A 27,752-nucleotide genomic window follows, 5' to 3' on the forward strand; every position below is an offset into this window, starting at 1 on the left:
AAAAATAAATATCATTTATCATTTACAAAATACTTTTTTCAAAGTTCAGTAAATATCTTTACATATACATTATACATTTCATGCCTACATATTATAGAGAGAAACTAAATGCAAAATCACAACCAGAGAGTATATTTTGTTATTTTTAGAAATGTCTTTACCAAAGAACACTTTCCCCACAAAATCCCTCTACAACCACATATAAAACACCAGCAAACAACCCTTACCTGGTAATTGCAATCCTTGACGAGATAATCGGAGCTGTTCCAGACTCCGTCCTGTACATCCCTGTACTCCAGCTTGTAGCCCTGGATGCGGGCGCCGCCGTCCGAGCGAGGGCGGTCCCAGATCAGCGAGGCTGCTGAACCGTCCCAGTCGGTCACGCGAGGCATGCCCGGCGGGTCGGGAATCGTGAATGGGAACTGGGGATAGAAATTATTATTTTTATAAAAAATATTTTTCGCATTGAAAAGATAACAAGGGAGTTTTAAGTGTAATTTTGTCATTATATTTTGTGAGGTTATAATAATGTTGCTATAAAAATGACAAACAACAAAATCCCCTGATTAATTAAAAAATCTTAATGATTAGTTCATCAATATTGGACATAAGATAGCGACCTATGTGCTCTATAAAAAGAATTTTCAGTAAATGTAAAAGCAACCATATTTTTTTAATAACTACATATTTGATTAGACCGTAGTCAATAATCACTGTATGATTAAACCCTCTAATTAATTTAATAAAGATTAAAATAAAAACTACATATTTGATTAGATTGTAGTCTAACAAAAAATTGCTTGATGCATTACAATGATTTTTTTGTTTAAACAGCTTAAATTATGGTTTATCCACCTTGACGCTCTTTAGATGGTTCTTTTCCTATACTTAGTTGAATTCAAAGAGCTTGGAGCTTTACACTATTTTTGTCCAACAAACAAACATTATTGTAAAAACATAGAATACACACCTTGGCAGTGATAGCATCGTCCATGGTCAATGGGTCGGACACTCCGTACTGGTTCTCAGCGCGGACGCGGAACGTGTACTTGCGGTTCGGTTCCAGGCCCATAACGTTGTAGTGGCAGTTGCGGACAAACGATGAGATCTTTGACCATACCTGTTGGAAAATAACGAGGATTGTTAGTACGAAATAACAAAGTGAAAATTGGTAAACTTTTATGGACTTAACGTGCGATTATTCATCCAAACTAATGTACATTTTGAAACGATTACCTATTTTAATGACGGACAGATCTATATTGACGAATAAAAGTACCTGTATATGGTGTAAATTATAGAAATTCCTTAACTTTGTGTAAGATTAATAGTTTATTTGGGCTATTTACTAAGACTGGGATGTCTTGAAAGATTTCACAACGTTATTATTTATAAATGGTACCTAATGCGGTTTTTATTGTCATGTTTTATGCCCTAACTAGCGTAATTCTGATATTTTTTTCGGGAAGTAACTTTTTAAGAAATGCTTTGATACCGATTGATTTACTACAAACACTATTTTAAGGCTGTGTCAACTGTTTCACAGATTCTTCATGTTTAAGTTTCATTTTTATATTATGTATGTAATTTAATAAAAATTTACTTACTCCACTGTTATCCATCTTCTCGACCACGTAGTTGGTGATGGGAGATCCACCATCATCTAGCGGTGGTTTCCAGGACAGCGTGCATGTGTCTGGCGTGATGTCGTACGCGTCCAGAGGTCCGACTGGCGGTGATGGCCTGTCTACTACTAGGACCTGGAAATATAGGGTTATTTGAGGACTAGGGTCTATTTTGGTGCAAGTTTTGAAGAGAAGAAGAAGATATTTTGATACGGAAAACATAATTATTGAAATGGAAAACATTTTTTTTTCATTTGTGTTTAGAATCATAGGGGAAATGACGTATGAAGTACCTATTATATTTCAAAAATCAATTATTTTATCGTGAAGAAGTAAACAGATTTTAACACTTCAAACTGCACTGAATAAAATATATCCTCAGTTCAAAAATGGCTCTATTTAAAGTTATCTAAATGTTTTAAACTTTCTACTAGTCAATTAAAATACTTAGGAAAAATTAATTCAATCAAAAGCCACTTACCCTGCAGGTAGCACTGTCAGAACCTTCGCTGTTAACCAGCTGGATGGTGTAGGATCCTGTGTCGGATCTCTTGGCAGGCGAGTTGTGGAATACGGTGTCCACGTCTGATGTCACGAAGCGAATGCGGTTGTCCGGGAACACCTCCTCGTTGTTCACTATCCATGATACCTGGTGGAAGAAATCGGTTTATAAGAGGAGCTTTTTAGGTAGGATGGTCAAAATCAAAGTGTAATTTAAATGTGTTGGGAATTTTAAGCCTTTTCTAAGCTATAAGATAATGGCGAGAACAGAATTGTATGCAAAATAGATAAAGAACACAAGGTAAAATTTTGGGAATCGATGATGTTACTGAAATAATAAATTTGGAATCTTACCTTTGGCCTTGGGTTGCCAGTAAACGGCACAGTGATCTTGATCTCCTCTCCAGCAATAACAGTGATGTCCCTGAGGCTGAGATCGCTGGTGATCTTCGGCGAGTTGGGTGGAGCGCAGGCCCTGATGGCATCAGAGCTGGCGGAGTAAGGTCCCTGACCGGCAGCATTGATAGCGGCCACACGGAACTCATACTCGTGGTTCTCAATCAGACCAGTAACCTTGTACGTGGTGTCAGGAATGTGTGCGTGAGATGCCTTCGTCCATTTGTCTTCAGTTATAAGTCGCTTTTCTACGACATAACCAGTAATAGGCGAGCCACCGTCGTGACGAGGCTTGGTCCAAGTGATGGTAATGGAAGACTCCGTCGTCTCCACAGAGCGAGGGGCTCCAGGTGCACCAGGCGGGTCGAATGGATGCCTAGCCTTGATCGGCTCAGTAGTCTGTGCTGGGTCAGACTGACCATACTGGTTCTCAGCCATAACCCTGAATTCGTAATCCTTTCCGACCGTCAAGTTCTTCACCCGCAGGAACGGAGTGGTGACGTAGCCGGATACCTTGGTCCAGTTGGCGGTTCTGCCCTCGCGCTTCTCAACCACGTAGTTGGTGATCTCGCCGCCGCCATTGTCCTTTGGCGGGTTCCAGTACAGTGTAAGGGCTTCACCTTCGAACTCATCAGCCCGCAGGTTCTCTGGTTTGCCAGGCCTGTCGAGCACACGCACGTTGATGGTGGCCGTGTCGTAACCAGATGGGTTACGCAGTTGCAGGCGGTACTGTCCACCGTCTGACCTCTTCGCGTTCTTGACAACAAGAGATGCAGACTCTGGTGTAATCTTCTGGAATATTCTGGAATCGCCTTCAACATCAAGCAAGTTGTCGTCGGCGAACCATTGGGCAGTCGGTTGTGGGAAGCCAGTGTATGGCACGTGAATGGAGAAGTCCTCTCCAGCACGTACAGTAATGTCCCTGACTCCTCCAAGGTCCATGCATGGTTTGTTGGGCTGTTCAGCGATGATGATCTCGCTGGTTGGCTTGCTAGGATCTGAGCGGCCAACCTCGTTAACAGCGATAACCCTGAACTGGTATTCAGCTCCTTCCTTAAGCGCAGGTACAGTGTGTACCAGGCTTGGAATAGGCACGTCATTGACGTCCTTCCAGTCCTTGTCTCCCTTGCCCTTCTGTTGGATGATGTATCCCTTGATCTTGGCGCCACCGTCGCTCTTGGGTGGCCTCCAGGACAATGTAACGGAGTCTTTGGTAACTCTGTCTGGTTTGGGCGCCTCTGGTGGGCTGGGCTTAAGTCTCTGAGTCTGTGCTGTGATTGGTTCGGTCGGCTTGCTAGGCTTGCCGGGTCCGGCTTCATTGACAGCAATGACGCGGAACTCGTAGCGGTTGCCCTCGCGTAAGTCAGATACTGTGTAGCATGTGTTAGGTGTTGGGTAGTTGTTAACCTTGACCCAGTCACCTCCACGCTCTCTCTTCTCAACATAGTATCCAGTGATGGGTTTGCCACCACAGTCCTTCGGTGGCTCCCATTCGAGAGAGCAGCTGTTGGAGCTGTATCCAGTAATCTTGGGCGTGTCTGGTGCATCTGGTGGGTCGAACGGTGACTTGGCAAGTGTAGGCTTGCTCTCCAATGGGTCGGAGACACCGTACAAGTTCTCAGCGCGAACCCTGAATACGTATTTCTTGCCTTCTGTCAAGTTCTTTACAGTGAACGAGCACTTGGGACAGAAGCCAGCGACCGTGCGCCAGTCGTTAACTCCGAATTCAGCAACCTCGACAACGTAGCCGGTGATCTCGCTGCCACCGTCGTCGGTGGGTGGCTGCCAAGTGAGGCTGATGGAGTCGTGTGTGACGGGCTGGCACAGGAGAGGACCTTTAGGCACTCCTGGTTTGTCGACAACGATGACTTCAATGTCAGCGGAGTCTTTGCCGTGAGCGTTAGACGCTGTGATCGTGTATTTGCCAGCATCTTCGCGAACAGACTTCTCAATGCTGAGTTTAGTTTCATCAGCCTTGGTCTCAGCGCTGACCCTGTGCGAGGGTACAATAGGAACTGATCCCTTGGTCCAGGAGATGGTCGGTGTGGGCGCGCCACTGATTGGAATGTTGATATTGATAGGTTCGCCAGCACGGACCTTGATCTTCCTGCCGATGAGGTGGTCTAACTTCAGTTTGGGGCTCTCCTTCATTGGTCTAGCGATGAAGACGTTGGATTCGTCGGAAGGCTGTCCAGGTCCGGCAGCGTTGACTGCCGACACTCTGTACTCGTACTGGTGGCCTTCCTGTACCCTCTCGTCATTGTATTCGTTCAACCTGACGGGGTCCTTGTTCAGTTTGATCCAGCGGCCAGTAGCCTTGTCCCTCCTCTCAACGTCGTAACCAAGGATGTTCGATCCTCCGTTCGAGATGGGCGGCGACCATCTGATGTTGATGTGGTCCTTGTCTGCAGCAACAAGCTCTGGTTTGCCAGGCTTGCCAGGTACTGTGTACTGGTTCTTGGCAATGATTGCCCTGTCAGTGACGAGTGGCTCAGAGCGACCTTGAAGGTTCTCAGCGAATACTCTGAACTCGTACTTGGTACCTTCAGACAGACGTGGTACAGTCGCGTGGTTGAATTTCGGGTTGATGTAAGTGACAGCTGGTACCCATCCACCTCCGTGGGTGAGGTCACGTTTCTCAATGACGTAAGCAGTAAGCTCGCTGCCACCGTTGTCCTTGGGTGGTTTCCATGACAACGTGACGGACTGTGCAGTAATCTCTTCGTATTCGAATGGAGGCTGTGGTGCTCCGGGCACATCGAGAACAATGAGCTCGAAGCTTCCCTCATCAGTGCCGGAGTCGTTCTTCAGCTTCAGGTTGTACTTGCCAGCGTCTGAACGCTTGCAGTTGACAGTGTGTACAATGGTGTGGTGACCAACAATAGTGACTGTTGTCCTCTCGTTGGCTACCACTGGCTTGCCGTCACAAGTCCATGTCACATCAGGAGTAGGCTCTCCAATGAAGTCCACATCCATGTGGAAGATGAGTCCAGCCTTGATGCGGATCTCCTTAAGTGGTGTAAGAATCTTAGGAGCCACGAATCTGTCCTTAGCTGTGATAATGTCAGATGGCTCGCTAGGCTCTGATTGACCAGCTTGGTTCACGGCAATAACGCGGAACTCATAGTCCTGGCCTTCAGTCAGATCAGGTACAGTAGCCTTGTTCTTGCTAGGAGGCACATGGACAGCATTCACCCAGTAGGGGCTGCCCTTCTCCTTCTTCTGAATGATGTAACCAGTGATTGGTGATCCACCATCAGACTTAGGCTTCTCCCATTCAAGGTCGACGTGGTTCTTGCTCCAGTCAGTGGCCTTAGGTTTGCCAGGAGCGGATGGCTCGTCGAACTCGTTCTTGGCGACGATAGCACGGTCCAGCTCCAAAGGCTCAGACTGACCAATAGCGTTGACAGCGCTCACTCTGAACAAGTATTCCTTCATGTGGATCAACCTGGTGACTTGGTGCGATAGGAAAGTGCTCATACCAGCATCAGACCAGGTACCACGCGACAGGTCCATCTTCTCAATGACGTAGTGGAGGATCGGTGATCCACCATCGTCCAAAGGTACCTTCCATGATAGCGAGCAAGATTCCTTGGTAACGTCAGATACGACCAAAGGTTTCTCAGGCCTCGAAGGTCTGTCGAGGACGGTCACTTGAGCTGCAGCAGAGCAGACTCCGAGGTCGTTCTTCAAGGTCAGTTTGTAAACGCCTCCATCAGCGCGGACGGAGAATGGAATGTCTAGAATGACCCTGTTGTGTAGAATCTGGATATCGATCCTGTCTGTTGGGTGGACCACTTTACCGTTGATCTGCCATTCGACAGTTGGTTTAGGCGATGCCTCGATCGGAATCTCGTATTGGATCCTCTGGCCAGCCTTGACAGTCTTGTCTGCCAAGAGCATTTTGTCGAAGTGTGGTGCGCAGAACCTGGCCTTGGCCACCTGTGGTGTGGAAGCATCACTGGGCTCTCCGTTACCGGCCTTGTTGACAGCAATAACCCTGAACTCGTACTCCTCACCCTCTTGGAGGTTAGGTACGGTGGCAGTCGTCTGGTTTCCAGGCACAGTGGCAGCGACTTCCCAAGGTCCGTACTTCTTCTTAGCCTCGATGATGTAACCAGTGATGGGTGAACCGCCATCCTTCTTCGGTGGCACCCATTCGAGGTCCATGTGGTCTTTGTCCCAGTCCTTGACAACTGGAGTTCCAGGTTTGTCTGGAGTACCGTAGGGATCCTTGGCAGTGATTGGCTCGTGTCCAACAAGGGGTTGTGATTCGCCGTGTTTGTTGACAGCACGGACACGGAAGTTGTAGTCGTGACCTTCGATGAGGTGGTCAATCCTGATGCTGCAGGACTGGACCTCACCAGCTGGGATCCAGCGCATGTTCTCTTGGTCCATCTTCTCAACGACGTAGTGAGTGATCTCTGCACCACCGTCGTCCTTGGGCGGCCTCCAGCGTAGAGTGCAGCCAGACTTGGTGATGTCATCAGCGCGGAGTGGACCTTCAGGTGGTGTTGGCACGTCCATGACTGTGATCTTAACCGTGGCCGTGTCAGTACCGTTGATGTTCCTGGCCTTCAGAGTGTAAGTGCCAGTGTCAGCCCTCTTGGCGTCAATGACACGGATCTTAGTGCTGTGTGCGTCATTGACAATCTTGATCCTGTCAGTGTTCATGACGAGGTTGTCACCGTTGAACCATTCCTTGGTAGGTGTTGGCTCGCCAGCGACTGGCACGTCCAGGTCGAAGTTCTGTCCGACCTTGACCTTGATGTCGAACATGAAGTTCCTGTCGATCTTGGGCGGCAGGTTCTTAGGTCTAGCAAGATGTGGTGCAGTTCCGTCGCTAGGTTCACCTTTACCGGCCTTGTTGACGGCACGGACGCGGAACTCGTACGTGTTTCCTTCGATGAGGTCTGGGACCTTGCCTGTAGTGACGTCACCCTCGATTTGTGCGCATTCCTCCCAGTCGGGGGAGAAGCGGTCCTTCTTCTCGATGACGTAGCCGGTGATGGGTGCTCCACCATCGGTCTGTGGTCTGGTCCATTCGAGTTCCACGAAGTCTCTGTCGAAGTCCTTGATCTTGGGCGTGCCAGGCTTGCCGGCGACGTCGAATGGATTCTTGGCTTCGGTGGCGTGTGGTGTGGTGAGTGGCTCGGACTTGCCTTGCCTGGAGGTACAAGAAAAAGAGATTATGAGAATTGTTTTCATTTAGAATAAGTCGAAAGGATTTAAAATAACTGAAACTTTTATATCCAAAAATATTTTTGGATAAAAAGTTTCAGTAAAAACCCGAAGAGAGCCAATTATCTTGTAGTTTGCTTCAATGATAAATGAATCAGAAACTGTAAAAAATCCAGAAATAAATTATAACTGTTTTAAATCTTTAGTTACTTCTTTCTTTAAGAAATGCTGTTTTTTAAAACATTTAACTACCTACAATAAATGAATAACACCTACCTATTAACAGCCCGGACCCTGAACTTGTACTTATGTCCAGGAGTAAGGCCTTCGACAGCGAGGCTGGTCTGAGGCCCGTCGGTTTCTCCAGCGGTGACCCATCGTCCCGTGGCCTCGTCCATGCGTTCCACCACGTACTTGTCGATGGGCTGACCACCGTCGTCTGCTGGTGGGTTCCAGGATAACTTGGCTCCGTTGGCGTGGACATCGGAGACCTGGGGAAGAGTTGAAGGTGGAAATTAATGGGGAGTAAGAGTTTTTGTTGTTTGTGTAGATTCTAGTGTAGTTTTTAGTATACTACAATAAGTGATAAATTTCTGTTTAGGCTAAGTTTATAGTTTTACATACGTTTAAGATAATTCTGAGCGCTTAGTGTGAATTTGTTTTACGTTTAACCTGATCGAAACGAGCGCCCGTGTGCTCTGATTGGTTGGTTCATTGAAGTAGGCCGATTACAGCACCAAACGCGCTCTCGTTCCGATTTTGTTAAACGTAAGCAATCTCGTAGTAAAGATTTTTACTGAAATTAATGTCAAGTAAACACGTGAATTTTAGTCCTACAAATACTAGATATTTGTTTCACGAATGGTTATTATAAAAATATCCTAATTTACAAATTCAGAAATTCTTATAACTGGTACACAACCATGAATTACCATCATTTTAACGACATAAAAACTAACATCCCAAAAAATAAAGCAACTTCTTCAACTCTTTCACCCAAAACCTACCTTGAGTGGTCCTCCAGGTGGGCTGGGCACGTCCAGCACAATAACCTCAACTTCAGCCACATCCTTGCCGTTGCTGTTCTCAGCAGTGATGGTGTACCTTCCACTGTCAGCTCGCTTGGCCGACTTGCAGTTCAGCTTAGTGTTATAATCTGAATGCTGTACTTTGACGTCACCACCAGATTTGACTTCCTTCTTAGCCAAGAACCATTTCGTTTCTGGCATCGGTTCGCCGGATACCTGGGAATAGAGGTTTGTTATATAGAATTTGTAAGAAATTGGAAGATTTTGGGGACTATGTTTAGTATGTTTGGAGTTTTATCGATGTTGGAGAACTTACCATGCATTTACATGTTAGCATTAAGAGAAGATATTTTAAATTAGTTAAAATTTTACATTATAATTAAAACTAATCATTTTTATTTAATTCATATGGCAACACCACAGCAAATAATTATCTATATATGTATATCAGTCTGTTGTGTGGATTATTGTATAATATTAGACGCGTATTTTTTTTATTTATCCCTATTATTTTCATTTAATTCATATGGCAACACCACAGAAAATAATATTTTCAAATAATTACTACTAACATTAAATTGCTTCAAGATTTATGTTATTATTATTACAAATCACTACGAAAATTTAAGTATTAAAAAAATCTTGGTTATAAATACCTTGACATCGAATCCGGAATGTTCTAGTATCCGACTTAAAATCTAATGAAATGAAAAATGAGGTAAAGTGTCCTGTCGTATAACGTTGGGCGCATAGTCGTGTTTAGTCCTGGGCTGTACGGCCACGATGGATAGGTAGTCGATGCTTTTTTTAGAATAAAAAACGAAAATCGTGCGTCGTTCACGGCGCGGATCATGTGTTTAAAGAACCTTTAATTATGTGGGTAAATTCCACTGTAGACGCGGCTCTCTCTAGCCCAAACCACAGTGACATTATCTAAGCAAAAATATGTAGTAGGCATTTTTCTAGACATTTCCGGCGCCATTGATAATGCGTGGTAGTACTTAATCTAACATATACAAACTAATATATCCTTGTTTTCTTCACGGTTCTGTAAAACTGTAACTCTGAAACACCTCAGGGCTCGGTCATAAAATATTTATTTTGACAAGTATATACACGTAGTTAGACTGCACAACTAAATAACACACACATTTAATAAAAAAATTCAAGAGAATTAAATGTATGCTGCGAGTATCGATAGCGATAAAAAAAGATTTTTCTAATGTCCATCCCTAAAGAGAGACGTCAACGTCATACTGGCATCTGTCAGCCGCACCTTCTTAGAGCGCATTAGGTATAGGTTAACATTAAATTTCTTTAATATATTCATATAATTTCAAATCACTACGAAAGTTTTAGTGTTAAAATAAAAAAAAAAACTTGTTTAAATACCTTGACATCGAATCCGAACTTCTGTCCGACTTTGATCTTGACGTCGATGAGGTTGGTCCTGTCGATCTTGGGCGCCAGGTTCCTGGGCTTGGCCACGATGGGGTGCGTGCTGTCGCTCGGCTCGCCTGGACCCGCCTTGTTGACGGCACGGACCCTGTGTTTATAGAATTACAAGTTAGTGAATTGAATTTGAAAATTTCAGTCTAGTTAGAAGAAAAAAGAACTTTTTGGAGATATTTGTAGGTTAACAAGAATTTGCTAGCATTTTGTATCATATTTGGTATCATAAACGACCAAATGCCATTATTTATTAGACACTAAAAACGTAACAATATCTACTGCTTTGGAAAATTCTTATCACGAGGTTACGCCAAAACTAGAGTAAATTCTCATCCCCTTTCTGTCCCTAGAACAAAAATCCTATCCCCATACTAGAATAAAAAAAAAAACATTTGTAACAACCAACCATTAATAACACTGACCACCGCATCATAACCACAAGTTCTAATTAAGTCTTTGACTGCCAACAAAAATCTGGTTAAGGCCAATCCTCCGCTAGCGCTGGTCACGTTAGCACCCCACGGCGTTCAATGTTCAATTTAAAAAAAAACACCAATTAGCTAGCTACCAACCTGAACTCATAAGTCTGTCCCTCAATGAGATCAGGCACGGTACAAGTGGTCTTGTCCGCCGGTACTTCGACCGCCTTCTCCCAGTTGCCGAACTTGTCCTTCTTCTCAACGATGTAGCCCTCGATGGGGGCGCCACCGTCGTCCCGTGGGGGGGTCCATTTCAGGTCCACGTGGTCCTTGTCCCAGTCTGTGACTGATGGTGTTCCTGGTGCGCCTGTGGTGAATAGAGATGAAGAATTAGTGTTTGGAATGGGAAAAGCAAGGTTGAGGGTGTAGAAATAAGTAGCAAAATTGGTGATACTATAAAATTTAGTTACAGAATGGTAAGGTACTGAACGGTAGAGTAGAACAGTACAGAAGAGATTCTAAAAAGTGTAAATATATACAGTATCACTAAACAAATCTTTTACCTAATTCTAGAAACATCTGCACAATTTAAAAAAAAAAAAATATATAAGACTTTTATTTATCAAACTACAAATTAGGCCTGGGGGATCACTGCACGTCCAAATAAGTATCGCATCTATGGATATCTTTTAAAAGATGAATTAGCATTTTCTTTCTACTTAATAATATAGACATTTTAACGCAAAACTTACCAGGTTCGTCGAACGGATTCTTGGCGACGATAGACTCCTCAGAGGTGAGAGGTTCAGACTCTCCCTCCGAGTTCACGGCGGACACGCGGAACTTGTACTCCTTGCCAGGAGTCAATCCGGTTACCTCACATTCTGTTGAATAAATTATAGTGTTAGGGAAATATCGACTTTGTTTCGAGGTAGTATGGTGCTATTTGCTATGGCTAGTTGTTGGTGCTTATTTTTTTTAATAATGGTGTTTTTTGAGTGTAACTATAAGCATTCAAAATGTGATTTTTCTTTTTATGTGTTTGATAAAGTTTGAAACTATGTGTAAAAGAATATTACTAATGTGACTAACATGTGCGCAGGCGCATAAAATTAAAACACTACCACAAACCAGTGATTTCGCGTCTATTATGTTTATTGAAAGAGAATGACTGCATCTTCATTTGTGAGTTTATGATATTTTAAGATTTTGTAGGTTTTGATAAAAAAGAAACACTAGTATTGATCCACTCATGTTGTGTATGACATTAAACTTCTATTGATCTTTTCGATATATGGCTGAAGATAGATTGGTTCGATTGAATTATGTGTTTTTAAGTGTAGCAATGATTTTGAAAAGAAAAACACGAGCATAGAGAAGATATTAATTTATGTTGTGTAGTTGAGTATGTAGTTAGCTTCCCCATTACCCCATCCCCTCTACCATGAGTTTGAAGCAATGGTATTTGTTGCTAGTCGCTAGCGAAGGCGTAATTTTTTTTTTATGAGAAATTTTAATTCCACTGGTGACCGATAGAGGCGTTGTAAAGTTTGCCATACAAAAAATTTACGTCGTCTGTAGCTACTATCGACAAATACTATTGCTTTAAACTTATGGTAGAGGTATTAATCATGGTCGTTTCTATAAATTATGTGCTATGTGCCTCAATTAATAAAAAAAACTAAAATGAAGACATTCCGTTGATTCGTTCGTTCAAAAAGGGCGTGGTCTAAGTCTTACGTGGTTGCGGACGATCCGGTTCATTTGGGTCGAATCCTGGGTAAAATCAATTTGTTTTCACTTATTTGTATATTCTATTCCTTATAAATATTACGTGTATTTGATTCCTTTAAGATATCTGCCTTTTTAAGCGTTTTGTGTTAATATTTTTTTAACATTGACCGACTAAAAATAGTTGTTTTAGTGGTGTAAAGGAAAAATAGTACCTATATCTTAGTTTTCAGATTTTTTTACTAAAATCATAATCTAAAGTAACAATTATCATTATAAAATAAATACATTTATATACAAAACAAATTACACATTGATAATATAATTATTTATATTTGTACAAATAGATCGAAATGTATCTAAAGTCTACTTACTAGGCTCATCGGAGCGGGCACACGGTACCCAGCATCCGGTCTCTGTGTCCAGTTTGTCGATCTGGTAGTACTCGATGGGGGCGCCACCGTCGTCTTTGGGCCTCTTCCATTTGAGAGTGGCTCCTTCCTTGTGGACGTCTGAGATCTGATAATGAAGAGCAAAAGATGTTTCAGAATGGCATTGAAATCTTTGATGTTATTACTATGACATCATCTACCAATGCATGTTTTTTAGAAAGCGGCACCTAATCTTGTATATCGCGTCCACAGAAATAAATACGAATATCATCTTCATCAGGAGAAAAGGACTTAACTAACCACACTATTCTATAGTCATCTAATCTAAATATAACTACAAAGTTGTTTTTTCTTAAACGTTGCTCCACACTAGGGTTCTCTCCTGTGTCGTGGGTGCGTTTAGAAACATGAACTTGACACACACAAGACTTGCTCCGTGCGAGAATTCAACCCACTGCCCGTTGCCCTGGCACCACACCAACCGTGCAATCAAAAGTAATGATACAATAACTACCAGAAAGTGTAATGCAGATTCTTAGATTTTACTACAAGTGGACTTTATAAAGCTTGTTAAGTCTTTGACTGCCAATAGTAAACTGTTGAAGGCAAATCCTCCGATAACGTCAGTCACCGGTGACCACAATAGCGTTCAATGTGTTAAAAAGAGAAAGAATCTCACCTGCAAAGGTCCCTCAGGCTTCATAGGTTTGTCAGTGACCACCACGTTGATGGTGACCTGGTCCTTGCCGCTGGAGTTGACGGCGGTGACGGTGTACTCTCCGGAGTCATCGCGACGCACTGGACGGATGACCAGCTTCGTGAAGTACTCCGGACTGTCTATCATTACCGCCTTCGATGGACGCAGCGGCATGTTCTGGTATCTGGAGTGGAAAAGGTGATTTAGTATATTTATTTATTTTATGGATATGGAAATGAGCAGACGGTTCACTAGATCGTAGTGTAATGCATATCGCTTAACATCTTAAGCGATCAGCATTACACTAGGACACATGAGTATTCAAAAGGGCATTGCCAGCCTTTTAAAATAATATGAGCAGATACGCCCTTTTTGATGGTATATTGGAAGTTATAAAATGTTTATCTTTTATTCAAACTTTAAAGGTAAGCGTCCTCAAATCTGCATCGCACGCAACGTGTTACAATTTTAGTTTGTTTTGTATAGAAACTCCAGCGTCCACTGATCCGCAACGTACAGACCGCATCATAAGCAATGCCTACATACGATGCGGGCCTGTGGACACTTACCTTAATAATGCTTTGGAGTCGACATTTAAAGGGTAATTATAGTACTTTTGTCGACATCTTGATGACTACATCATACGTAATCAAGATATACAAGCTCAATACTCCTGCTTACCTCCATTCAACAGCTGGCGCAGGCTCTCCAGTGATGGCAGCCTCCAGCTTCAGTGTAGATCCAGCGGAGATGGTGACGTCTCTCAGGTGACGCCTGTCGATCTTCGGAGCCAGGAACCTTGGCTTGGCCACGAAGTTCTTGCTGGCCTCCGAGGGTTTGCTCTGACCAGCCTTGTTGATGGCAATCACACGGAACTGGTACTCGTTACCTTCGATCAAGCTGGTGAAGAAAAAAATAATGTCAGTTTTTTTTAAGTGAAATAATAATATTATACATTCAGTGCTGAATTATGAATATGAAACCTTAAAGTGGCTTGAAACTAATCGAGTTACAGCCGTAAAATATAATTAATGACTAAAACCTAATGTCGTGGTGACTCGGATGTTTAAGTCGTCCGCTTCTCATTCTTCTTTGTCATGGGTTGAAAATCTACCAACGGCAAGTATCAATGTGACTTTTTCCAAGTTATATTTACTTTCTAAGATTATTTAGACACCACTGACAAACGGTAAAGGTAAACATCGTGAAGAAATTCTAATTATAAGTTTGAAATTGCCAACCCGCATTAAGCAAGCGTGGTGATTAATGCTCAAACCTTCTCCGTGCGAGAAGAGGCCTTGGTCAGCAGTGGCCACTTATAGGCTGTTGATATTGTTAATAAATAAAACCTATTGTTGAGAACTTACCCATTAACAGTGCCAGAAGGTGTAGGCGTGTGAGTTTCCACAGCCTTCTCCCACAGAGGGGAGTATTTGTCCTTCTTCTCGATGATGTAGCCAATGATGGGGGACCCTCCGTCGGACAGTGGGGGCTCCCACTTGAGGTCCACGTGGCTGGCCGACCAGTCGTCCGGTACGGGCGCGCCGGGCGCGTCTGGAGTCGCTGTGGGGAGGAAGGAAGGAAATTTAGTTTCATACTTCAAATACTTTTTCTATAGGTACTTTTGTACCTTATAGTCAAAATAAGTTCAGGATATTATTATGGGTCTTCTTGTCAGCTAAGCTAATACTGTTCTGAGCAGTGATTAGATTTGATTTGCAAAATTCGTATACATTCGTATAAATACTTCTTGTTGTGATTTTGAATGTAATTTAAATTGAAAACTGATTAATTTATAAACCGTGGCCCTGTTATCATAGATTTGGCTCGATCATCACAATATCTGGTTATTTTCTCTGCACCACCCAAGGGTGAGACAGGCAGAAAGTGCCAACGGCATTATGTCCACCCATTTATTTATGTGAATAAAGCTTTTAAATAAATATTAAAGAACTCAAAGCTGACGTTATCTGAAATCTAAATTTAAGTTCAAGTTTCCGTCAAGATGATAAAATAAATGTTCAGTCCCATACCATACAATAATCTTTGATTATAAGAGAAGTACAGGTTAAGCATACTTACTGAACGGATCCTTAGCGATGATGGAGCCGAATGTCTCCAGTGGCTCCGATTCACCTTCCTTGTTCAGCGCCTTCACGCGGAACTTGTACTCGTGGCCGGGGATCAGGCCATCGACCTGTATTACCACCAGTCGTTTAGTTAACATTACATTTCTCCAAGTTAGATGGACTCTTCAAAATCTTTAATCTAATTTCAGTAGTCGAAGAATCGAGTAGGATATTGATTTAGAAATATACTAGCAAACCCGGAGAATTTCGTTTCGCCACAATGATTCTCCGTGTTATTCCGTGTATTTCTCTTGAATTTGCTAACTTTACAGAGCCCAAGACCTTTCTAAACAAAGCAAAACCGTGGAAATCGGTTCGTGCTTTCTGGAGTTATAGCGTCCAGGAAGGAAAACCCGACTTATTTTTATGTTATAGATTTATAATTGGGGGAATTACTGTGGTAAAAGTGAATCGTGACCAATTTTTGCATATTCGGAAAATTATTATTATTCTTAAATAGGCAGTACTAGATTATATATCGTCGGGGATAGTGCAAATCCGCGTAACTAGCATTGGATAATTCCGCGTATCTGACAAATGTAGCCAATTTTTCAATTTCGCAAGCATTACACGTAAGATCCCTATTGGCACCCTTCTCGCTGACGAGACTCTATGGTAAAAATACAAAGAAAACACATTTTTACTATCTACGGAAAAATGAGGCCATTTGCCCTTAAAATAACGATATTAAAGAGTTTTAACCTACCCCTGTAAAATTAGATCAAATGCAGATACGCGGCCTTTACCTATGGTAGATTCGCGGTTTTGCACTATCCCCGACGATATATAGAAATTGATACCGTACCTCCATCTCCGGCACATTGCCATGTGTCTTGCCGACAGGCAACCAGGTGCCAGTCTCCGTGTCATACTTCTCGACGAGGTAAGCCTCGATGGGTTCCCCTCCATCATCCTTGGGCCGCTTCCACTTGAGGGTGCAGCCGTCCTTGTGGATGTCTGATACTTCCAGTGGACCCTCGGGTTTGTCGGGTTTGGCTGGTGAAAGAAAAATAAGTTTTATTTCTTGCTATTCTTGCTTAAGAACAATTTTAGTACTGTTGAACACTATTAGAAAAAATGTATTTCTACTTCTTTTCATCTCAAGAATAATAAAAACAAGAATTCAATTAACATTTTGGATAAATCTGGAAGATAATGAAAACTATAGCCACCTAATAGGATATACGCGCTCAATATTTTTAGAAAAAAAAAAACATTATAAGTAGTCCAACCGTTAATAAATGCATCAGAAACGGACATAATAATATAAATATTTATTTTAATGTTGCGCCACACTAGGATTTTCTCCTGTGTCACGAGTGCGTTTACAAACATACAATTTCACATACACATGACAACCAGACCCAAAATAACAAAAAAATCACCCAAAAAGTAGATTCGTGCGGGAATCGAACCCGCTACCATTTGCGCGGCAACCAGTTGCTCAGTCACCACACTAACCGTACAGTCAAGTCAACAATTTGTACTTATACCTAAAAATACGGAGTAAAATATAAAAGTTACTTACAAGTGACAAGAATCTCGAGCTCGGCGGTGTCCTGTCCGTACTTGTTGACGGCCTGGATCTTGTACGTGCCCGAGTCCTTGCGGCGCGGGCTCGAGTGCTGGTACTTGCTCAGGTACGGCACGTTCACCACTGGGATATTAGTAAAAGAACATTCATTTATTTATTTGGCTAATACCTATAGTGACAATATAAGTATCTAATAATGTTGACCTATGGTGACATCTAATAGAGGAAAAATTGAAACATACTCGTAATGTCAAAACCTACGTCAAAATAATCAGAGCAGCAAGAAGAAAAAGAAAATTACACTTAGCAAATACAAACACTATTTACCTTAAAATACTATCTCTAGTAGGCGAATCTACAGATAGGTTATTGAAATTGGCCGTATCATCATAAAAAAATATATTCTGTCATAGCTACTGCTTGCTACATTTAATTACATTGTAAATACTTAAAACCAACTTCTCTAAACGCTAAGATAAAATGTAATGTTCACTTGTATAATCTATTTAGTCATTTTGCAAACACTAGCGTTGAGACGTTGAAACAAAGTGAACCAACAACGTTTGAAAATAAGCCAAAATAACTCCTCCAATATATAAGTGAATACTCACGCTTCAATCCATTGCCACTGCTGACGGACTTTCCATTGAGCGTCCATGTGACGTCGGGCGCGGGTTCTCCAGTGACCTTCACGTCCAGCGAGATGGGCTCGCCCTCGCGGACCTTGATCGTGCGCAGGTTGCGCCGGTCGATCTTTGGCGCCACTGCGGAAGGAAGAGGAGATTATTGTAAAGTTTATTATCATTACGGCAGAGTCGAATATATTTGTTGTTAGCCTTGCTCTTCCCACGGATCCTGCGGATGTACCTAAGAGCGGGTTTACCATGAGAGCATTCTCTGGCTAAACCTGAACAACTTAAACTGCGATTTCCAACCCGCCAGTTTTAAGTCAGTGGGATTATAACTGACCCTATTCTCTAGGTAGAGAACGCCTTAGTTATAGTTCAGCATTAAACACGTACGGAGCGTATCCAAATTATACATTAAAATTGGACCAAGAATGCTATTTATTGGTTTTCCACTAAATTTCCGTATAGCAGTAGCACGAAAGTCTAGAAATATGTGCATCCAGTATTTTTTCCAAAAGTCTTTAACGCTCATTGGCCCTCCAATAAACTGGCACTTGCCTATTACACTGGGACTTATAACACAAATGGCTGAAAAGTGTATAGCGGCATTCGTGAACGTAATGAGAATCCCACAATAAGGGGATAACATTTTCCCATCAGATTTTTTTGACAATAAATTCACTTTTGAGCAAAAACATTTATAAGAGATACTCACGTCTCCTAGGCTTGCAGACGACAGACTTGCTGGCGTCGGAAGGTTCTCCCGGTCCAGCCTCGTTGACTGCCTTCACACGGAACTCGTACTCCGTACCCTCGTCCAGGTTGGGGACTGTCGCTTTCTCATTGTCGTTGGGGCCCACCTGGGGGATGGAGGGGGATTTAGAAAGGGTGTTCGTTGTTTTTTCTGTTGGGGATTTATTTCAGAAGTTTTGAGTTCCACGTTCATGATGATAGGAGCTTATAGTCATAGATTTGAATTTTTTATTCTATCACGGTTTTAGGAAGTAGTATTGTGTCTAATAGGGGAGAATAGAAGATTATAATATGTTACGCTAGCCTCAAGTAACATAAGAGATAAACGGTATAAAAAGAAAAAGTGTAATAAGCGTTGGCAAAAATTAATTGAAACTGCTACTTTTTACTACTGCTACTATTGTACAGATTTTGAAATTCTTTGTTATTAATCAAACCACAACCTTTTGAGTGTCGTACTCTACCAATAAGACTCTATAAATGACAAAATATTACACTCACCTCACAAGCCTTCACCCACTTGGGTGATCCGACCTCCCTCTTCTCAATGATGTAGCCGGTGATAGGTGCACCACCATCCTTGAGGGGTTTCTCCCATTTGAGGTCCACGTGGTCCTTGTCCCAGTCCACCACTTCTGGTGTTCCGGGCTTGCCGGGTTCGTCTGTGGAGGGAGAATGAACCTTATTACCATGGAGTTAAGGTTTAAAACAAAAGAGATTGATAAATGTAAATAAAAACGGGTCAAATGGCGTTAATATCTTTGCCTACTCCAATTGGAGGCTACAATCGGAGGCCCAATTCCCCCTTCCCAATCTTCCCAATCCCCGTTTCCCGAACAACAACCCTTAAATTCCTAACCCCCAAAAGGCCGGCAACGCACTTGTAACGCCTCTGGTGTTTCAAGTGTCCATGGGCGGCGGCGATTGCTTACCATCAGGTGACACGTCTTTCATTCTTGTTCCATAAAAAAAAAATGGGACACTGGCGTAACGATACATGTATGTATGTAAAAATAAATCTCCAAAACCACTCACCGAACGGATTCTTCGCAATAATGGAGTGGTCAGCCTCAAGGGGCTCCGAAACTCCCTCATTGTTGACAGCAGAGACCCTGAACTTGTACTCGTGTCCAGGCACCAGGTTCTCAATCTCCGCCTTCGGGTCCTTGGTCTTCAGCGCCGGCATCCAGCGTCCAGTCTCCGTGTCTAACTTCTCGACCAGGTAATGGTCGATGGGGGCGCCACCGTCGTCTAGTGGCGGGTTCCATTTCAGTGTGCAACCTTCCTTGTGGACGTCTGAGATCTGTTGGGGAGATTGGATTTTTGTTTTTATTGGTTCGTGTGGTAAGGTTCATTTTAGATTGAATGATATGAAATAAGTATTTATACGAGTGTTTATCAAACATTTGTTTTTAAAGTGAGGGTAAAAATTGCATTTGAGTTCTATCTTTAGCTTTACTAAAGTTGTGTCGGTTGGTAATGTACTTAAAAATAGACTTAATAACATTATTATCAATTAATTCTAACCTCAATTACCCCAAACACTCAAAACCAAACCATATCCTAACACGCATAAAGCTCAATTTCCACAAACCTTAAGCGGTCCCTCAGGTTTAGCAGGTACATCCAGTACGTTGATCTGAATAGTGGCTTCGTCCTTGCCGCTGGAGTTCTCAGCCTTCAACACATAGGTGCCGCTGTGCTTGCGTGAAGCGATGACCACCGACAACTTGGTCCTGTAGTCTTCCACGTCTACCGTCAGATCCTCGCGGGTCGATAGACGTTCCTTGTTGTGGAACCTGGGGAGAAAGACCGTGGTTAGAGATTCGTTTTTGGGTTATTTCGATGTTTGATGTTTTATCTTTTCTTAAAAGTTGTATCAACAAAAACGTTTATTGTATCATGGGAATGCCAGAGACTTGTGCGTTCTTTACAAACGTCGGAATGGAGAAGATCGGACAAAAATACAGACTCTACACTTATAATCACAATATCTATTGATTACATCACAATATCTAATTATGGAGATTTGATTTGGACATCTCAAGCATATGTTAAATTGATGTTTTATACATTTATGTAGAACCTGCGCAAGCGCAAACATTTGTTACCACAAACTTTACTAAAGAAGTTAAATTAAGAGACCTATTAAAATTCCTATTTTTATTGAAGATAATAAAAAAACAATTTATTTATTTTTTCTTTATTTTAGTTTGAAATTAGTTTTTATTCCTTATTAGGTATTTTTAAGTTGTAAATAATGTGTAATCATAATAATTTACTTCGAATAAAGTAAAGTTATTGAAGACAAACTTTAGACTACTACAAAACAGTAATTTAATCAAAAAGCAATACAAGTAGACTCACCAAGTCTTGGTCGGTGGTGGTTCTCCGCTGACCTTGACGTCCAGCCTGATGTTCTGTCCCGCCTTGAGAGTGATGTCGCGCATGTTCGTGCGGTCGATCTTTGGTGGCGCTGTGGACGGGAAAAGGAGGTTTAGTTATAATATTACGCTACAGGTTTGTGATAATAAGGAAAGATATAAGTATAGGGGTACGTATCAGTCGTATGTCGTACTTTCTCTGATGCTCAAAGGTTAACCTTTCAAGACATATATTCTCAATGCAATAAACTAGTGGCGAGCTATTAGCCCTAATTTTTAAACCTCCATTATGCCGGTACAATGCACACCACGTGCTATGTTTTCAGTAACCATCAAAACACTTCATCTTTCATCGGACAATTTCCTTCCAAATGGCTTTACAGTTACCCCAGTAATACTCAATCATTATTTAGATACCATATAGGGACTTTAGCTATACGTGATATTATGTCAAAGCGGTTTAAACAAATTTGTTTCCACGTAGGATTCCACAACATCTGTTCACTAAACAAGAGCGGAGATTTTGTAAAATCTAATAGGAGGCTTAACTCATTTTATAGAAGCTATGGTGTATTCTTACCAAATCTATCCTTAGCCAGCAGATTCTCGGAAGGCGCGGACGCCTTGCCTGGTCCAGCCTTGTTGACGGCCTTCACACGGAACTGGTAGGTCTTGCCTTCGATCAGGTCGGGCACACGGGCCTCGGTCTTGTTGCCGGGCACCTGGGGAAGGTAGGAAGGTATTAGTAGAGTAGAGTATTGCAAAAGTTAAATTACATATTATGTATAAAAGTTAAATTAGTATATGGCAATAGGCTCACCCCCTATTACATGGGACTTATAACACAAATGGTGAAAAGTGGGTGTATATTGTATAGCGGCATTACGTGTCGTTATGTGCACCTCTGCCTACCCCTTCGGGGATAAAAGGCGTGACGTTGCGTTGCGTTAAATTACAAAAAAGTGTAATCAAAATATGGAACAGATAGGTAATATTTGGGTCAATCTCTAAAACGGACGAATTCGTGTATACGCTCTGGCACCTTTTAGACATAGGCATTTAATGGCAATTATGTATCTCATTGAAAACAACAAAAATATACTACATATTTGAATATCATTATTTTCAATAAGATACATTTACCACCACCATCAAACATGTATATCTGAAAACCGCCAGAGCGATCACATAAACACACCCGTTTTGGAGATTGATTGAAATAGAATACACAACTTTATCTTTCGAATTTGAACAAGAATAACTCCCACTTATCTAAAATAAGCCTCCAAAATAAAGAAAGCAAAGAAAGATCAAAATATCTATCAAAAAAAAGTATTTCCAAAGAATAAACATACCTCAGCAGCCTTCACCCACTTGCCGGTGTCGCGATCCTTCTTCTCAACAATGTATGCAGTGATGGGGGCGCCACCGTCGTTCTTGGGAGCCTCCCACTTGAGGTCCGCGTGGTCCTTGCTCCAGTCCTTGAACTCTGGCTTGCCAGGTGCATCGGGCTCGCCTGGAGATTTGGTTGAATATTAGATATGAAAGAAAGGTAAATATTTTTGAAATCTAATGTTTAGAGTGATATTCGTTGGTAATAAAGTTGTGATATTCGAGACATTAGGTAAACGATAGTTTGCACAATTGATTAGGTAGTTTTTTTACAGCAAGTTAAGTAAAATGCCCAAATGCTGTATAGAAATAGCTTTAACCATGATTTTAAGCTTGTGCTGTAAGGTATAATCATATATAAGAGAGAAGAAGAAGCTCATCAATGATGATGAGCTTTTGTAGGCCCGGCTTCAAAGCCTTGAACACAGACGCAAGGTCGCAACTATTTTTGAGAGCGTCTTAAAATTGAGTGACGTTTGAGTATTTGATCAAAAATTAAATAAAAGCAAGTTAAGTAAAATGATAACGCTAATTCAAAATTAAGATAGATAGATAGAAATAGCCAACTTTTACCATGATTTTACTGAAAAGCTTGTTTGTAAGAACAACTTACCATAAGGATTCTTAGCAGTAGTAGCGGTTTCAGTGACCAGCGGTTCACTTTCACCTTCAGGGTTGACAGCCTTCACCCTGAACAGGTAATCCTTGCCCTCATTGAGGCCAGTGACATCGGCTTCAGGGGTCTTGGTGGTGCAGACAGGCACCCACCGTCCGGACTCCGTGTCCATACGTTCCACCACGTAGTTCTCAATGGGTTCGCCTCCATCGTCTTCTGGTGGCTCCCATTTGAGCTTGCAGCCTTCTGCTGTGACGTCTGATACCTGATGCATGGGAAAAGGTTTTGAGTTTAGTTCAATAGCCTATGTTATCCAACACTTGAAAATGATAGAATTTAGATTTTTTAGATTTTCACTGTAACTCCTGTAGAGTTACAGTTTTGAAAATCTGTCAGTCAGATCTGCAGTTATCTACTGTAACCATGAAAACACCGGAACACTGAAGTCCGGCGCGTCCCAGGGACATGAATAACGGTCTTGTATCTCGCAACGAAAAATAAATCAGAAGATATTACCAATTGCTTGTTTACCGGCTTATACCATAAATAAAAAAGAGGGCCTAGTGGATTCTAATGGACTGTTTACAATGATGAATGATGATTATTTTTTCACCATCTCTTTAATCATCCAATTTGACAATAAAACTTCTTTATTAAAAAAACGATACTAACCTTGAGAGGTCCCTTCGGCTTGCTAGGCTTGCTGACGACCTCCACCTCAATTTCAACGGTATCAACACCAGAGTCATTCTTGGCAGTCACAACGTATTTACCAGCATCAGCCCTGGTCATCTTGTCAATGGAGAAGGTGGTGTGATAGTCCTTGTTGTCAATCTGCAACCTTCCAGCAGACTTGAGGGTTTCTCCCTTGAAGGTCCAGGTGATGACTGGTTCAGGTTCACCCTTGACGTCGGCGTCCATCTTGAGAGGAGAGCCGACCTTGATCTTCTTGCTTTGAAGGTTCTTGCGGTCGATGTGTGGTTTCACTGTTTGGGATGGAGGTGTGATTAGTGGCATAGTGAACGGATGGGTGAATGGAAACTCAATTTTAGTAGGTTTTTTCTTTGGTAATAAGCTTGAGTATTTATTGTCTTTAGAAGTTTGTGTTTGATAGCCGAATATGAAAGAAGACAAAATGGCTTATTGCCTACTTTTTAAAGTGACAGAAATTGAAGAAAGGTTTGATAAAAAATAACGTAATTATTATTATCATGACAACATGTATCAGTATGAAAGAAGCCCTTAATTTCATTTTGCTCAATAATATCAAAATCACTATTAATTCCAAAACTACAATCCAATCAAATCCAGTATCTTCACTTCAATGTTTTTTTCAAAAAGACATAATTATTCTCTCATAAAACTAATACTTACAGAATCGTGGCTTAGCAATGACACTCTTGCTAGGATCGGAAGGTTCTCCCGGTCCGGCCTTGTTGACGGCCATGACACGGAACTCGTACTCGTGACCTTCCTCCACGTCCGTCACGCGACCGGTGGGACGGTCGCCTGTAGTCTTGAGGCAGTCCGACCAGGATCTGGTGGAAGGAATAGAGAGGGTCAGAAGTCGTGTATGAAAATAGGTCTGTACATGTGTGCACCTTTTAAAATAGCTGTCTCTTACAATACGACGACGACGACTTTTAAATTTTTAGACATATTATAATGCGCTTGAAACATAAACCGGTCATAAACTGCTGGAAGCAGATCATCCGTTCCAGATGACCCAACTCAGATGCTGACCACGATCTTTAGACATGAGGGAAGGACCAGAGAGAGAGATATGACTCTCTCTCTCTCTCTCTCTCTCTCTCTCTCTCTCTCTCTCTCTCTCTCTCTCTCTCTCAACAACGCAATTCATTGCAGGCAACAACGTTGCGCAAACGCATACGTCTGAGCAACCTTAAGATATGGAACATAATTTGTTTTAGGTATTGAAATAAGTATTTTCTTATTAGTTTTAGTCTTGAATTAAGAACTTGGCTAGAAGACTAAAATCATGACAAATCTTTTCAACTCAACTCGAAAATAAGTTCAAGTTTTCTCCAAAAATGTACTACTAATGTCTTTGCCAAGAGCCTGTACCCACCTTCCACCCTTCTCCCTCTTCTGCACGATGTATCCAGTGATGGGTGCTCCTCCATCGTCCTTGGGTGGAGTCCATTCCAGCTCCACGAAGTCCTTGTCCCAGTTACGTGGCTCTGGACGTCCAGGTTTGCCGGGCTCGTCTGTGAATAGTTATCAGGTTATGATGACTTCCTTCACATTGAAAAGTTTAAGTAAAATGGACAGGGACAAAATGCCATTTTTTTTAAAAGGTGACATTTGACGACAAATAATAGAGCCTGCGTTGTGTTTTTGGCGTGTAAGTAAGTGGTACCAGCGGTCCGATCCTTAGCCTCTGGGCAATCACCAAAAAGCCGGCAACGCACATCATAACACCTAGGATTTCACATGTGTTTATGTGTGACACCGACTGCTTACCATCAGGTCTGCTTACCTATACCAAAAATAAACCAAATATAGCACTCACCGAAGGGATTCTTAGCAATGATAGGCTTGTCAGTCTCCAGCTCTTCAGACTCTCCCTCCTTGTTGACTGCCTTGACCCTGAACTTGTAGGGCTTGCCTTCAGACAGGCCGGTGATGTTGGCCTTGCAGTCCTTGGCTGTTCCGCACGGGATCCATTGTCCTGGAAGGGAATTTAAACGTTATTGCTTGTGACATTGGGTTGATTTTAGAATGGGAGATGTTTGTTAAGAGTGTTTAGTTTAGGTATCTAAGATTGGATCTAATTAAAGGTGCCAGCTTTGTCAATATTTTTAAAGTTGAAAAATTATATCTATTAAATTAATCATGTTTATTAGTTTACTCTTGTAACTGTTTGATGAGATAAAGTAGGTTCGACTTATTTCAAACCATACTGGGGGCTCATAGTCATGAACACAGTTGATAAAAATGTCCTACTCTTGCCTCTTCCTTAAGGGATCGAAAGGCGTGACGTGATTTATGTTTTCTTTAGCTATTTATACGCTTTGGTACGACGTTTATTGTTTATTTAATTTATATTCTGTGGAATACGCTGTCGGTTGTATATTATTAATTTTTTTCCCTACATCACATAATGTGTCACTATTTCTTTTCCCAAAATGAATAAACATAAACAGTTACAAGAGAAAGAACCTCTGCATTTGAGGAGAAACTTTTGCCCTGTACTGGGACTGTCCCATGCTAATAAAATGTATGTATGTAAACAAAATCTTACCAGTAAGCGGATCAAGTTTCTCAATCTCGTAGTACTCGATGGGAGATCCGCCATCGTCCTCTGGTTTCTTCCAGGTGAGGGTACAACCGTTCTTCGTGACGTCAGACACGTCCAGAGGTCCTTGCGGTTTCGAGGGCTTGCCTGTTGAGGATAATATAATGAATTTATTCTTTATTTCTTAAGAAGTAATAAGGTTCATTTTACCTTGTTTTTAGATTTATCATTTTAGCAAGCTTATGTTTTATGTAAAATTCAGATGTTAAGTGTAAGTGTGTAATCTCGGGTTCGACTCCCGGGTCGGGCAAAGTAATAATACGGAGTAGTAACACGGAGTCTGGAATTGTGCCCAGTATATAGCAATAGGCTCACCTCTATTACATAAAACTTATAACAGAAACTGTGAATAGTGGGTGTACATTGTATAGCGGCATTACGTGCCGTAATTTGTACCTCTGCCTACCCCTTCGGGGATAGTAATTCGCTCCTAGTTCAATGCAATCTAGAAACAACTGACAAACTTACAATACAAGATATATAAAAACCAATAACTCACCAAGAATAGTAATCTCAACTTCAGCCTCGTCCTCACCAACCTCATTCTTGGCTTTAATCACATACTTTCCAGTCTGCGCCCTCTTAGACTTGGTCATCAAGAACTTGGTATTGTAATCCACATTGATAATCTCCAGGTTCTCCCTGTTCTTCAGCTCCTCACCCTTGAAGTACCAGGTGACGGTGGCTGGTGGTTCTCCGAAGACCTTGACGTCCAGGGAGACTGGTAGTCCAGCCTTGACGGTGAGAGGGTTCAGGTTTGTGCGGTCGATTCTTGGTTTCACTGTTGGAAGGACAGAAGAGATATTAAAGGATGTTATTTGTTTTTTTTTTATGCTGTATTGTTAATTGCTATAAGGTCTATTATAGGCTACAAAATTAGGATTTTGGTCTTTAGAGATGACCCTATATACCAAACTCCAAACAAATTTTCATAAATTTAATTACCAAAAATTAGTTATGATGTTTGATTTCTCCAATCTTCATGGTGTTACTGGGATTTTTAACAAGATTTTTTTTTAATAACATTAGGACTACAAACTTCTAACTCGTTTTCAGGTATTGAAATTAAATGCTTCTCCCAAAAAAAGTCCTTAAAATGTTTTATAAAATGGCGAAAAAACGCCAGATCCAAACGTCTCTTATCATAAATTGTGAATAGTGTGTGTACATTGTCATCATTTCGTGCCATAACGTGCACCTCTGCCTACCCCTTTAGGGATAAAAAAATATTATGATACTCACAGAATCGTGGCTTAGCAGTGTGCCAGTTGGTGTTCTCGGAAGGTTCGGACTGTCCAGCCTTGTTCACGGCACGGATGCGGAACTGGTACTGGTTGCCTTCCTCCAGCTTAGGCACTGTACCCTGGCAGATGTTGCCCTGGATCTCTGCAGCCTGGAGATAAAACAAAGGATTAATATGTGTTTTATAAATTGGGTGTAGATTGCCCAGACCGGAGGCCCAATTTACCTTCCAAATCTTCCCCATCCCCGATTCCCCAACAACCCTTAAATTCCTAACCCCCAAAAGGCCGGCAACGCACTTGTAACGCATCTGGTGTTTCAAGTGTCCATGG

General features: G+C 41.9%; 1 protein-coding gene across 10 annotated transcripts in view; it reads right to left on the reverse strand.

The window, feature by feature from the left end:
- The window catches only part of LOC118280582 (twitchin), a 141,390-nt gene that overhangs the window by 27,318 nt on the left and 86,320 nt on the right, over positions 1 to 27,752 (reverse strand). For all 10 annotated transcript variants that reach the window (XM_050699464.1, XM_050699468.1, XM_050699467.1 and 7 more), the window contains 34 exons: positions 27,421 to 27,571; positions 26,678 to 26,959; positions 26,125 to 26,265; positions 25,393 to 25,551; positions 24,949 to 25,087; positions 24,234 to 24,397; positions 23,532 to 23,845; positions 22,857 to 23,124; positions 22,207 to 22,367; positions 21,432 to 21,573; positions 20,835 to 20,943; positions 20,062 to 20,266; positions 19,503 to 19,770; positions 18,969 to 19,129; positions 18,430 to 18,574; positions 17,697 to 17,849; positions 17,080 to 17,208; positions 16,357 to 16,547; positions 15,505 to 15,619; positions 14,790 to 14,985; positions 14,104 to 14,322; positions 13,405 to 13,606; positions 12,708 to 12,852; positions 12,343 to 12,378; positions 11,355 to 11,486; positions 10,756 to 10,969; positions 10,124 to 10,277; positions 8,711 to 8,947; positions 7,980 to 8,194; positions 2,481 to 7,689; positions 2,107 to 2,274; positions 1,608 to 1,760; positions 971 to 1,120; positions 228 to 422 (listed from right to left, as the gene is read on the reverse strand). In XM_050699464.1, coding sequence (XP_050555421.1) covers positions 228 to 422; positions 971 to 1,120; positions 1,608 to 1,760; positions 2,107 to 2,274; positions 2,481 to 7,689; positions 7,980 to 8,194; positions 8,711 to 8,947; positions 10,124 to 10,277; positions 10,756 to 10,969; positions 11,355 to 11,486; positions 12,343 to 12,378; positions 12,708 to 12,852; positions 13,405 to 13,606; positions 14,104 to 14,322; positions 14,790 to 14,985; positions 15,505 to 15,619; positions 16,357 to 16,547; positions 17,080 to 17,208; positions 17,697 to 17,849; positions 18,430 to 18,574; positions 18,969 to 19,129; positions 19,503 to 19,770; positions 20,062 to 20,266; positions 20,835 to 20,943; positions 21,432 to 21,573; positions 22,207 to 22,367; positions 22,857 to 23,124; positions 23,532 to 23,845; positions 24,234 to 24,397; positions 24,949 to 25,087; positions 25,393 to 25,551; positions 26,125 to 26,265; positions 26,678 to 26,959; positions 27,421 to 27,571 — 11,022 coding nt within the window. The remainder of the gene's footprint in view (positions 1 to 227; positions 423 to 970; positions 1,121 to 1,607; positions 1,761 to 2,106; positions 2,275 to 2,480; positions 7,690 to 7,979; positions 8,195 to 8,710; positions 8,948 to 10,123; positions 10,278 to 10,755; positions 10,970 to 11,354; positions 11,487 to 12,342; positions 12,379 to 12,707; positions 12,853 to 13,404; positions 13,607 to 14,103; positions 14,323 to 14,789; positions 14,986 to 15,504; positions 15,620 to 16,356; positions 16,548 to 17,079; positions 17,209 to 17,696; positions 17,850 to 18,429; positions 18,575 to 18,968; positions 19,130 to 19,502; positions 19,771 to 20,061; positions 20,267 to 20,834; positions 20,944 to 21,431; positions 21,574 to 22,206; positions 22,368 to 22,856; positions 23,125 to 23,531; positions 23,846 to 24,233; positions 24,398 to 24,948; positions 25,088 to 25,392; positions 25,552 to 26,124; positions 26,266 to 26,677; positions 26,960 to 27,420; positions 27,572 to 27,752) is intronic.

Source organism: Spodoptera frugiperda, chromosome 16 (assembly GCF_023101765.2).
Source record: "Spodoptera frugiperda isolate SF20-4 chromosome 16, AGI-APGP_CSIRO_Sfru_2.0, whole genome shotgun sequence".
Taxonomy (NCBI): domain Eukaryota; kingdom Metazoa; phylum Arthropoda; class Insecta; order Lepidoptera; family Noctuidae; genus Spodoptera; species Spodoptera frugiperda.